A 12,382-nucleotide genomic window follows, 5' to 3' on the forward strand; every position below is an offset into this window, starting at 1 on the left:
CCCCCACTGGTCCTGGTTCTGGCATTTGGCTCAGATGTGGCTGGGTGCCCATGTGCCCAGACTAGGGATCAGGTCTCATGCTCTTGCAGGGGAGGTGGGGGCAGAAATATAAAACATTTTCTAAGCTCAGTGAAGCTAGGAACCGGTGGTTCTTGGGAGGAGGGCAGAAAGAAGAGTCTCAGAAGCTAGGATAGTCAGGGAAGGCTTCCTGGAGAGGGTGGACCTCAAGGAATCCACAGGGAACAGCCAGGGTATGCCCACAAGGAGGCAGAGCCAGCCAGATTTGAAGTGAGGACTCCCCTGAGAAGCTGGGGAGAGAGATTGAGGGCGGTGAAGGCAGTGGGCCCCTGTGAAGTCTTCCTGCAATTTCCTGCACTTGGGACATTGGTCTTTGTCGCCCTGGGATGTCGTGTTGCTTGGTTTTGGACCCTTGGTTGCACCAGGCCATCTGATTCTAGCTCAGGAGAGGGCTGATCTAAACCCAGGCTGGATCTCAACACCCAAACACTTGAAAAAGACGTGCAGTATCCTGAAGTAGAAGTGAAGGGCATCATGCCTGCAACTTATTTTTAAATAGTTCAGAAAAAAAAAAATCTATGAACGTGTGTGCGTGCGTGCACGCGCATGTGTGTGTATGACGGGGGTGGAGAGAGGGAGGGAGAGAGAGAAAGAGAAATGCAGTAAATAGTAAAATGTTAATACTTGGGGAATCTGGGTGAAGGCTTTCCAGGAATTCTTTGTGCTGTTCTTGCAACTTTGAGGTCAAAAATTTTTTTTGTTAAGAATGTAGAAACAAACATACAAAAACCCAGAAGGTCCTCGGTGGCAAGGATGGACTATTAAACAAAACAGGCGTACAGTTGCATCATTTCTCAGCCATTTAGTCACACAGACTGGCTCAGTCAAGGGCTGATGTGGGAGCATCCTAGGACTGGACACCTAGGAATGATTCAAAAGAATAGTTCCGGTTGACTGATGGTGAAAGGTGCTGCCGAGTGAAAGAAATAGTTGTTTTAACTTGTTCTGTTGTCCCCGGCCCCTGCTGGTTCTCAGGTACACGCTGTTAAATCGAACACTCCCTTTAAAGATAGATTGCGCGGCGCCGACAGCCTGACTTCAGCCCAGCCTTTTTCTAATTAGCAGATTCAAATCAGGAAGATTTAATTGCAGTTTGGATTGAATTCTGTCCCTCAGCATCAAGTCAATCCAATTTAATTCAATCCAGTCCACATGGAGCACCCGGGGCCCTTGCATATAGCTGAGCGATCTGAACAAACACACAGGGTCCAACGTGACAAGTGGGACTGGACAGGTGACACAGGTGAGAACTGTCCTGGAGAGATGTCAGGAGGAGCAGTGCAGGCGTTAGCCTTAGTCTTGGCCACGTTCTTTACTTAGTCAAATCTCCTTGCCCTTCTCACTCGTTTTAGTCACTCTGTTCCTGGCCCCTGTTTGTCTAACATGGGCTCCTGAGGCTGGTCCGTGCCCCAGCAGGGAATGCTGGGTGGTCCCTGCGCTGATCCCACCTGAGCCCACTCCTAGGCCCTTTGTCCCTGTTCTTTCCCACTTCTCAAGTAGGAAGCCTTTTCCAGAGGAGGAGGTGACAATTTCTCCTCCCTTGTAATTAGCCCTGCTCCAGCGGGGGCTGGCCTCCTGTGACAAGGGGCCTTCTGTAATTGTGATCATGCCAATGGCATCCTGCCGCTCTTTTCCAGGGAGGCCTCTTCTGCCAGGAGAAATGCTGTGTGGAAATGAGATGGCAGGAAATGAATTATAGGAGGCGCTAGTCTCCGCCCCGGCAAGGGGCCCTGGGAGGGAGGAGGTGGGGAGGGTGTGCTTGTAACACCTCCGCCCGCTTTCCTTAAGAGAACCACCAGAAACCACTGCATTCTGCTCTAAATCATTCCAGGAATTGAGACACCGCAGCTGCCCTTGTCCAGTCACAGGCCTTTTCCCCAAGCAGCCTCTCTCGGCCAGGATGCATGCTGCCTTTCTGGCCCAGGCTCAACCACCTAACCCTGACCTTGAGCTACCACTCCACTGTCTCCCTCCTCATCACGCTCTCTCTGTGACTTAGTCCTGGCTTTGTGGCTCCAACTCTGACCCCCAGCGTAAAGTGCACCCTGCACTACCACCCAATCCCAGCCCTGCCCAGGCAGAGGCCTCTGGGGACCTGGGACCCGGAGAGGAGGGTAGATGGAGGACAGGGACCTCCTCCTGTCCTTCCCCTGCAGGCAGCTCTGCCTCAGCAAAGCCTTGTCACTCAAACTTTTGGAGCAAGCTCTGTGTGAAGAACCTAAGGGTTCGCAGAGCAACCAGGCTACTCCATGAGCCAAGGCCATTGCCAGTGGAAGACAAAGTTCAGTTTGATGTTTAGACACATAAACTGATAAAAGCTGTGCTTTGAGACAGTGTCCACGAGGAATCTCCAGGACAGCTTTCTGGGTAACTCGGAGGCTTCAGGCCTTTTGGGTGTTTGTACCCCTTTCAGAACTCAGCCAGGTTCTGACAGGCTGGTGGCCACAGCAGGAAGGTGGCAGGCACTGCTTCTCTAGGGGAGGATGTCTCCTCGGGCAAGTCCCCACCCAGGCTCCTTTAGGGTCTGGGCAGCATCCCCTGTTCAGGGGTCCTGGGTTTAGGAAGGAATTTTCCGATGAGATGATAAGAGGGAATGCCAGAGCCCTCCCAGGCCCAACCCAGGCAGATCATCCCTCTCAGCTGAAGGCCAATGTGCCTTTTGCTTCTCTAGTCAGGCTTCTTGGAGCTGGGGCAACTCTGTTCCCTGTTCCTTAGGACTTTGCTTGGTAGAATTCTCTGAATGTCTCTTTGCTGCTTTGAACCTGCTGGGTTTCCTGAGACTGCTGGGTAAATGCCAAGGGTCAGAGCTACAGCCTCATGAGGGTGCCCTGTGGAACTCCTATGCCGAGTCAGGTCATGGAGTAAGCTCAGGCCAGGCTCAGAAACCCAGGGGGCCATGACTGGCTAGCCCAGAACCATGGATAAGGCACTGCCCTTTTCAGGCCTCAGGTGGGTCCGAAAACTCGGGGGCTGGACTAGTGAATTTCTAAGTTTGCTTCTAACTGGCTCCAAGAGTTTGACTCATCTCTCAAAGGACATACTCATTAAGAGTTGTTCCAGGGATCCAGGCTAATAAATGTAGAAAATAAAAGAATATGTACATTATATTATAAATTTATCATGGCTGGAAGCAGAAATTCCTTTAATACTATATATATATTTGAAGAAATCAGTATTTTTGTCTGTAGTTCCGGTTATTTGGATCTTGCTGGTCATACTCTGGTGCTATCACTTACAATCTTCTCCATTTTCCTGTGTTCCCTATAAACTGGCACGTAGATCAAGGCTTGAACAGATTTAAGTTTGGCTCTTATGTTTTGGCAAACATACTTTAAAGGTGTTTTTTCCAGAAGGAAGCTGGTTATCTCTCCTTCTGAGGTGTTAGTAGCAATTGATGATCTTTGCCTGCAAGATCCTTTATTTCTTTGGGATACTCAAAAAAGGAGACATATAATTCAATCATTCCTTACTCATTTATTAGCTAGAAAACTTTTATAAAGAGAAATCTCCCTTCATTAACTACTTGGTTACCCTGAAGTACAGTTAATAGAAGAAAGGCAAGATAAATGCTTGTTTTTCCCCATTCATTTGCTAGTTTTCAAAGTGAGGAGGTGGTTCCCTAGCATCCTTCAAAGGAAAGACAACTTTCTTTAGCGTCATTTCCTGTTCATGGATTGGTACCTATTTGACATGTTTCAATCTATTGCAGTTGTGCCCGTGGATGTGCAAATTGTCCAAACTCTGGCCAGTTGCAACCCCTTCAGGAAGGTTTTGACATGACCGTGACCATGTTTGATAACTGCCTTGCTTTCAGTTATGACAAAATGTTTTATTCAATCTCATTTTGCACATTTCATGCTCCAGACCTGGAAGTAGCCCTTTTCCCAAGGAGACTTGGTTCCTTTCCAGTTGCAGTAACTGATTGATTTTTAAGTAAAATAAATTTTCCTCTACTTTCAGGAGGAGGGTGGGGGTGGGGTGGTCCAGGACAACTTGTCCTGTCTCACAGCTGTTGAGGTTCCTCTTCTCTTGTTTTCTCCAAATGGTTGAACTGTGGCTTCTGCTGCCCCCTCTGCTATACTTGGACCTTGTCTTGGCCCCAAATCCCTGACCAACTCTATTTGGATTTTTCTTTTAGCATTTCTCTCGGGGGTGGGCTGTGTTTTGGGAGGGTGCTTAAGTGCACTAGCATCAAGAAGCCGTATGAGGTGTTGACTGTTCTGGCCCCTCCAGACCTTGCAGAATCTTTTCTTCTCCGAGTCTCCTTTCTGTTTGTATAACAAGAGGGGACGGGCGAGCTGATGTCCAGTTCCTTGCAGCTCTGGCAGTTTGTGACTCTGGTTCTCCACCATGGGCTTGATGTCTGAGGTCTCTTCTGTAACCTGATGGCTGAGTCACCTACCTGTGGCTCCTGTGGCCGTGTCCCTGCAGGGATCTCAGTGTGGACGCCGGCTTGAGTCCTGCTCAGTTCCAGGTGCGGCCCATCCCACAGCACTATCAGCATTACCTAGCGACGCCTCGAATGCACCACTTTCCCAGAAACTCCTCCTCCACGCAAATGGTGAGTGGGGGGGGGCGGGCTCTGCCAGGAGACCAACTCCCTGTTGCCTGTTGGGGGACATAGTGGGCTGAGGCCTGCACCTCCCCTGGGTCCTGCTTCCTGCGTCCTCCTCCGTGAGTCCTGCTTGTTGTGTCCTGCTCTTTGCACCCTGGGTCCTGCTCCCTGGGGCCCAGCTCACAGGAGGGGTGTGAAGAACAAAAGAGACTAGGGTGGCCCTCGGGCCTGGCCTGCTGAGCCAATCTGCTTTCTGCAGGGGGCGGGGCTTCTCTCTCTGCAGGTGTTGGGACTGCAGAAGGATCAGGTCGGGTTTGGGCCATTGCAAACTGCATGGAACGAAGGTGAAGATGTGCCATTAAAGCAAAAGATCAAAAATCTTATCCCCAGGCAGCTTCTTCATATGGCTGCCCCAAAGCATACCTCCTGCCTGCCAGCCTTTGCTCCTGCCTTCGCCCGCTCAGCACCTCAGTCTCGTTCTCTGTAACATGAGGGGCATGGGCGAGTGACCTCGGCAGTCCTGTCAGCTCTGAGGTCCTCTGGGTCCTGTTAGAAAGCACCATTTCCTGAAAATAAAAGCTAATGTTATTGAGCACTTACTACATACAGGGCACTGTTCTAAGCACTTTACAGGAGTTATTTCATTTAAACCTCTCAGTATCCCCTCACGGAAGGGTAATACCCCTATTTTACAAGTTGGCAAACCGAGGTGTAGAGAGGCTAAGTAACAGGCCAGGGCCGTGCAGAGAGCGAGATGAGGAGCTGGGCTGCACACTTGGCCATCTGGCTCTCCCTGCGTCAGGGTGCGGGGGGAGGCAGCGCCAGGCGAGGGCAGGGGCAGATCTTGTCTTTGTTTAAAATGTTGTCATTTTGCTCATTATAGATTTTTTACAGTCATTTTGACTTTAAAAAAATATCGCATTAAAATACTCTTTGTCTTTGGGTGCCCCCATAAATGTTGTGCCCTCATATACCCAACCCTGGTCAGGCAGGGTGGAGTCGAGGGGAAGGCAATTCACTCAACCCCCAGCTGCCGGGGCTCAAAATTGTGGTTCTGTGACTTGGCTGCATAGCTCGGGCCCCTTACTTAATGTTTGTGTCTCATTTACCCTATCAGGGAAGTGGGGATAGTAATTGCATCCGCAGTGCAAATTAGATGAGACCATTAAATTTGTTAGTTATCGGAAGGGCTTAGGACAGTGCCTGGCATGAAACCAATGTCCCATCAGGTTAGGCGTTACTTTATTGATTTAGTTATTCTTTCCGGGCCTGGTCCAGCGCAGGCTTGGTTCTTGAGGAGTACAGGAGACCCAGGAGCAGGTAAAATGGCGCTTCTGCCCACAGTTTCTCAGGGTGTGCACATTGGAAGCCATGGGAGGAAGAGTTGGATGCTGGGCTCATGGAGCCTTGAATCTTGTCTGAGGAATTTTCTCCCCAACAGGTCGTCCATGAAATCCGAAACTACCCTTACCCTCAGCTTCACTTCCTTGCTCTCCAGGGACTGAACCCCAGCAGACACACCTCTGCCGTGCGGGAGAGCTACGAGGTACGCCGCCCTCTCTGTCTGGGAATCCTTCTGCCAGCCTGGCTCCAGTGGGGTTGGTGGAGAAGCCATCCTCATGTATCATTGCCATTCATTGTGTTCTCTCTCCTATTCCCCTGCTGGTGGGCCGGGCATGGGTGGGGGAGGGCGAGCCTTTGGGTTGAGAGGGAGAGGGCAAAAGAGAGGGAGTAGAGATATTTAAGTCTTTGAGACAACTTCTTCTTGATGGCTATGTGAGTGTTTCCTGCTAACATCTTTCAGTGCCTCTCTCCCTTACCACCTGTGTGTGTATGCCTTTGCACATGAGTACCCACGTCCACATTTTTTTCTCTGCAGGAGCTGCTGCAGCTCGAGGACAGGCTGGGGAATGTGACTCGGGGAGCCGTACAGAACACCATCGAGAGGTTCACCTTCCCTCACAAGTACAAGAAGGTGAGTCAGCCAGCAGGCCAGCCTGCATAGTAAGGGTGACGGTAGGGGAAGGTGTCTAGTTGACTTTGACTTGCGGCAAAGTCCAAAATCTAGAAGTCTTTGCTCTGGTTAGACGCTCTGAAGCTGCGATACCTTCCCAGGGTCTTCTCCCTTGCCTCTGCCAGGTGTGACCAGGTGGGGAGATGGCACCTTCCCAACAGTTTGGGAGGAGGCTGGCTACGTGTATGCATGCAGACTTGTGAGTAGATACATAAGGAAGGTGTACAGGGAGATGAATGTGAGTATCGGAGTGGGTTGAGCATGGGGAGCACCTGCACCTAAGGCTAAGACTTGTGTTGGAAAGAATTCCAACTCCAGTCTCACATGTGGACACATAGGCAAACAAGGCTTCAAAACCAATGTCTTCCATTCTTATTAAGCATCAGGATCACCAGGGGAGCTTTTAAAGCCACAGATTCACAGGTTGTATCCTAAGCCTACAGAGGTGGACTCTCCAGAGTTATAGCCAGAAATCTGAGATAGGATTAGAAGCCAGAAATCTGAGTTAAAATTTTTTTTCAATTAAATTTTAAAAAAATTGGAGGCAACTATGATGTCTCTCAGTAAGTAAATGGACAAACTGTGGTACATCCATACAATGGAATATTACTCCCTGATAAAAAGAAATGACCTAGTAAGCCATCAAAAAACATGAAGGAACCTGAAATGCATGTTACTAAGTGGAAGAAGCCAGCCTGAAACAGCTGAATACTGTAAACTAGAAACAATAAAAAGACCATTTATTGCCAGAGGCTTCAGAAGAAGGAGGGAAGAATGAATAGATAATTCACGTGGGATTTTTAGGGCAGTGTGACTATTTTGTATGATACTGTAATGGCGGACACATGACAATGTGCATTTGTCAAAACCCATCAGACTGTTTAAAACAAAGAGTAAACTAAGATGCTTCAGTTAATAATAGTGTATCATTACTCATTTGACAGGTGTAACAAACAATAGGGCAAAAAAATAAAGTCTGATATGAAAACAAATAACTTTTTAAAAAATTTAAGAATTAAAAGCTTGACAAGCACTGAGAAACTTAGAGCAGGAACATGCTCATTGCGGTCAAACCAGAGCCTGTCTTTAACTCGTCATACAGCCCTAGGATATAGTGTTTGTGAGCAGTAGGTGTAGGTATCAGACAGTTTTACTACTGCCTCACTCAGTTTGGGCAGCTATAACACAATACCATTGCCTGGGTGACATTTAAGACAAGATCAAGGCACTGGCAGATCTGGCTTGTAGATGGCTACCTTCTTGCTTTGTCTTCACACGAGGAGACAGGAAGCTATGATGTCTTTTTCTCTTCTTAAAAGGGTACTAATCCCATCATGGGGCTTCATTTTAGTGGCCTGATCAAAACTAACCACCTCCCAAAGCCTCCGTCTCCTAATATCATCACATTGGGGGTTAGGACATCAATATCTAAATTTCGGAGGGAGAACACATTCAGTCAATAACCACCATTAACAGCTGTGTAACTCTGGACAACTTACTTGGCTTTTCTGGCCCCTCCCCTGTCCTTTTGAAATGTAAAATGGGAATGATATATTAGTAGCTCTGAAGATTCAGTGGGACAATACACATGCACAGCTCAGCACAGTGCCAGGTAAGTGCTCAGCAATGGTAAACTGTTCCCCTGCTGGGTGTGACGCTCACGTATTCTAGACCCATAGGGTCAACATTAAAAACCATGGATCTTGGTCTATGTGCCTCATCCTAGAAGCACTAGATTTATCCATAAGTGATTTCAACCAACATTTGAGTATCTGCTATGTGGCAGGCATGGATATTGTGCTAGAAGAGGAAATGACAGTGCTTCAGTAATTAAGTCTCACCTGCATGGAAAAATGATCATTTTTTGGAGAGAGCGTTTCAAGTTGTTGGAGGAGATCGTGGAAGGGAATGAGAGGTGTTCAGGAGCCTGGAGCGTCTGCTTCCCTGGCCAGGGCGTGCTCACTCCTGCCAGGGCCACACACTCCACCTGCCATCATCACGAGAGGCTGTGAGGACATAAGGAAAACGGCAAACACAAAGGATGAAAAGGGAACAGGGACTGAATCAATGAGATAAAGAGTTGAGTTAAAAATTTATGAGAATAGCCCTGGCCAGGTGGTTGGAGTGTCATCCCCTACACCGAAAGGTTGCAGGTTTGACTCCTAGTCAGGGCACATACCTAGGATTGCAGGTTCAATCCCGAGTTGGGGCCCGTGCAGGAGGCAACTAATTGATGTTTCTCTCCCACATCAATATTCTCTCTCTGTCTCCCTTCCTCTCTCTATAAAATCAATAAACATACCCTAGGGCAAAGACTAAAAAAATTATGAGAATAAAGGGAGAATTAGGGGAATAAAATATTATAAAAAAGCAATAAGAATAAAAATGAGAGATGATAAAGTTTAGGAACCACAGAAAATGTAAAAAAAAAAATCCTTAAAAATTCAAACAGAGTAAAATAATATAAAACAAAAAAGGACATTTTAAAAATAGTAATGATATAAGAATAAGAAATACAGAGAAATATATGATCAAATAGAAGAATATAAAAAGAATGAGAATTACAAAAAGACACAAAAACAACATAAAATTGAAATCAATAGCATCAAAATGAAAAGGAATGTTAATGAAAATGAGAAAGTAAGGGCAAAAGAGTAAAATGAATATTAAATTGTGAAAAAAAGTTAAAGTTAAAATAAAAGTTACATAGATAATGGGGGAAAAAAGACAAAAACCAGAAAACCTAAAAGATTAAAACTCCAAGTAAGAAACAGAGTAAGTTTTGGAAAGAGAGAATGGTTCAAAGAAATGTAGATTCGATGTGGTAAAACAAGGTATGACTGTTAAGTTAAAATTATTAATTATAAAAAGGAAATCATAAATAATGGTGAAAAAATAGAAAATAAGCAAGTAGTTGGTTGAGCCTTAATGGTATCTTCTATTGAACTTCCCTTTTTTCGCAGGGCTACTTAAAATAAGGCCACTCCCCCAGCAAGCACAGCTGGGCTCTTAGGCAGGCAGATATATCATCATGACTGCATTCATATTCACAAGCCAAGACCAATTATATGGGTCTAGGAATGTAATTCTGATTTTCTGGATTCTGGATTAGGGGAAGTTATTGCAGTCACCTGGTCTGGTTTGCAGTGGGGTGCAGGGGCACAGAGAGGCTTAGAGAGCAGAAGGCATGGAAATTACTGTATGTTCTCTCCAGACAAATCAGACTAAGAAACTCCAGAGCTTAGGACCAGGGACCAGAGTGGGGAGACCCGGCATCTAGGCCTGGCCCCAAGGTCATAGTCATTCTCTGGGTGACCTTCATCTGGGGACTCTCCAGATTTTGCTCTTAGCAAAATAACCTTTAAGTCTGCTTATCTCTGGAGAGGGAAGAGAAGGGCTGGTTTTCTTCCCATGGGTATAGTCAGACAGTTTCATGGCCCAGCATGGAGACAGGAACATGAAAGGTGGGCGTGTTTCCCTCCCTGATTACATTCCTTCCTCCCTAGAATATTTATTAAGCACCAGTGAGGTACTCGTACTTGGCCAAGGGCAGGGTGATACCTAAAGAAGAGTGAGCCATGGTCCCTGCCATCTAAGAACTTGAAATTGCCCACATAGTCATTAACTATTTTCAAATAATTATCATAGAGTTTAAAACAGAACAATTAAAGTCAGTAAAGTATGAACAGAGTGCCTGCATGATGACTAATTTCATGTTGGAACGACTGCCCATCTTAAAGGAACTTTCTGGATAGGGAGAGAAACCCAAAAACATAAAATAACAGTGTGGTACAAATTACAGATGTTAATACCAGCCTGAGGATTTTTGCCTTCATCTAGTTATATATAAAAAAGTGAATAGACATTAGTAAGTGGAGGGAAGGAAGGAAGGGAGGGAGGGAGGGAGGGAGGGAGGGAGGGAGGGAGGGAGGGAGGGAGGGAGGGAGGGAGGGGGGGGGGGGGAATGGATGCTTGGATGAGTGAAGATGCTGGACCTGAAAGTGGAGAAGCTGGGAGGCAGGGATCTAGGTTGGAAAGGGTGTGAGGAACAAAGCGAACAGAAAAGGTGAGGCTGTTTATGCACAGCCATCGTTTTACCAAGGACTGAATCGTTTGTACCCAATTCCTTTCAAAACGCCAAGCTCTTAAGACAGAATGAAGTTTATATCTGGGATGTGAATTATCTGGAACAACAATAATAAAGTTCACTTGCCTTTAACCCTCTGTATCCTGCAGCAAGAAGAAAGGGTTGGAGAGGAGGCAGGAGGAAGGGTCTGGGAAGAGCATAGCAGCCTGGGCTGCACTCAGGAACTGAAAAAGAGACTGACTGCCTCACTGTGGGGGGAGATGGGGGGAGAGGCAGCAAGGGAGGGAAGGGCTGTGGGTGAGACAGGGGCCACCAGGCAAGTCTGCTTCTGGTAACAAATGCTCCTCCTTTGCTTCTCATAGAGAAGACCCCAGGATGGCAAGGGCAAGAAGGATGAGGGGGAGGAGTCAGACACAGATGAGAAATGCACAATTTGTCTGTCTATGCTGGAAGATGGAGAAGATGTGAGGTAGGAGGCTGGCTGCTTGGGTTCCCTCCCCCTTCCCTGGTGGGCGTTGGTGCTCATGTGGGTTTGCCTGTGCGTGTGTGTGCACCTGGGTGTGCGCCAAGTGTCTCATAGTGTGCTTCCTGGTTGTTCTAGGAAGGGGTGTGTGGACTGTTCTAGATGTGTGGTGCCTGCAGGTGTGGACTCATAGATACTCAGTTTAAGAGGAGAGACTGCGATTTGGCCTGGCTTCGTTTCGGGCTGAACTGAAATGGCCTCACGGAGAAGGAGGACTTCGGGGCTCTCCGTCCTGCTGTGACTTCCCAGCCCAGCCACAGCTTCACTTCCAGGCAGAGCTCCCCCCTCAGTCCTGGGTGTGCATCTCCTGGTCCCTGGAGTAGCTGGTGCCCCTCAGTTCCTGGGGCAGCCCCAGACCCCCTCCCCTCAGCCTTTCGTCTTACTCTCTCCCTCTCTTCCAGGCGCCTACCGTGTATGCATCTCTTTCACCAACTGTGTGTGGACCAGTGGCTCGCCATGAGCAAGAAATGCCCCATCTGCCGGGTGGACATTGAGACACAACTGGGAGCTGACAGCTGAGGGAGGAAGCAGCCAGTGGACGCCCCGTTTTCCTTCACCAGGTCCCCCCACGGCCATAGCCCTTGCAGCCAAACTTTGCCTTCTGAGCCATTTGACGTAGAGGAAAAGCCTGCAAGCACATTTTGTGGAAAGAGGAGTTGGTGGTGTCAGTGTCCGAGGGAAAGGAAGGGTGGGGGAGGACCCACCCATCTGGAATGGTGACTGTCCCCATCTGCCTCGCTGCGCAGGAGGGAGGGAGCTGGCCGTGCCCGGAGCAGGGGTGGGAAGGGGGGGCCCACGCTGCTGAGAATCTAAACGTGATCCTGAAGGTCCTAGCTCATAGACCGGCCCCTCAATCCTGTCCTCTGAAGGATTGTATATATACCTCTCGACCACGTAGAAACCATGTAGGGGTCTCTAGCTATTTCTGTGGATGGCAGCCGGAGCATGTTAGCTTAAGAAAAATGTTGTGTGTGGTGCTCTAGTCATCTTGTGGTGGTCATGTTGCTATTACCGAATTCGCACCAAATATTTCTCATTGAGTTTCTTGTTTTGGTGCCTGACCGAACCAACCAACGACAGCCCAAATCTTCCCGTCTTTATGAGAGAAAAAGGGAAAAGGAATCA

At 47.9% G+C, this 12,382-nt stretch overlaps 1 protein-coding gene across 1 annotated transcript in view; it reads left to right on the top strand.

The window, feature by feature from the left end:
• ARK2C (arkadia (RNF111) C-terminal like ring finger ubiquitin ligase 2C) overlaps positions 1-11,825 on the top strand; it is an 88,990-nt gene extending 77,165 nt beyond the window's left edge. The window contains exons 4-8 of the mRNA XM_054583859.1: positions 4,510-4,639; positions 6,075-6,179; positions 6,513-6,608; positions 11,097-11,203; positions 11,659-11,825. Of these exons, the coding sequence (XP_054439834.1) occupies positions 4,510-4,639; positions 6,075-6,179; positions 6,513-6,608; positions 11,097-11,203; positions 11,659-11,776 (556 nt within the window). The 3' untranslated portion in view covers positions 11,777-11,825. The remainder of the gene's footprint in view (positions 1-4,509; positions 4,640-6,074; positions 6,180-6,512; positions 6,609-11,096; positions 11,204-11,658) is intronic.
• Positions 11,826-12,382: the final 557 nt, after the last annotated feature.

The sequence above is a fragment of the Pteronotus mesoamericanus genome, unplaced genomic scaffold (assembly GCF_021234165.1).
Source record: "Pteronotus mesoamericanus isolate MK-2021 breed Mesoamerican mustached bat unplaced genomic scaffold, CSHL_Meso_final contig_74, whole genome shotgun sequence".
Lineage (NCBI taxonomy): Eukaryota > Metazoa > Chordata > Mammalia > Chiroptera > Mormoopidae > Pteronotus > Pteronotus mesoamericanus.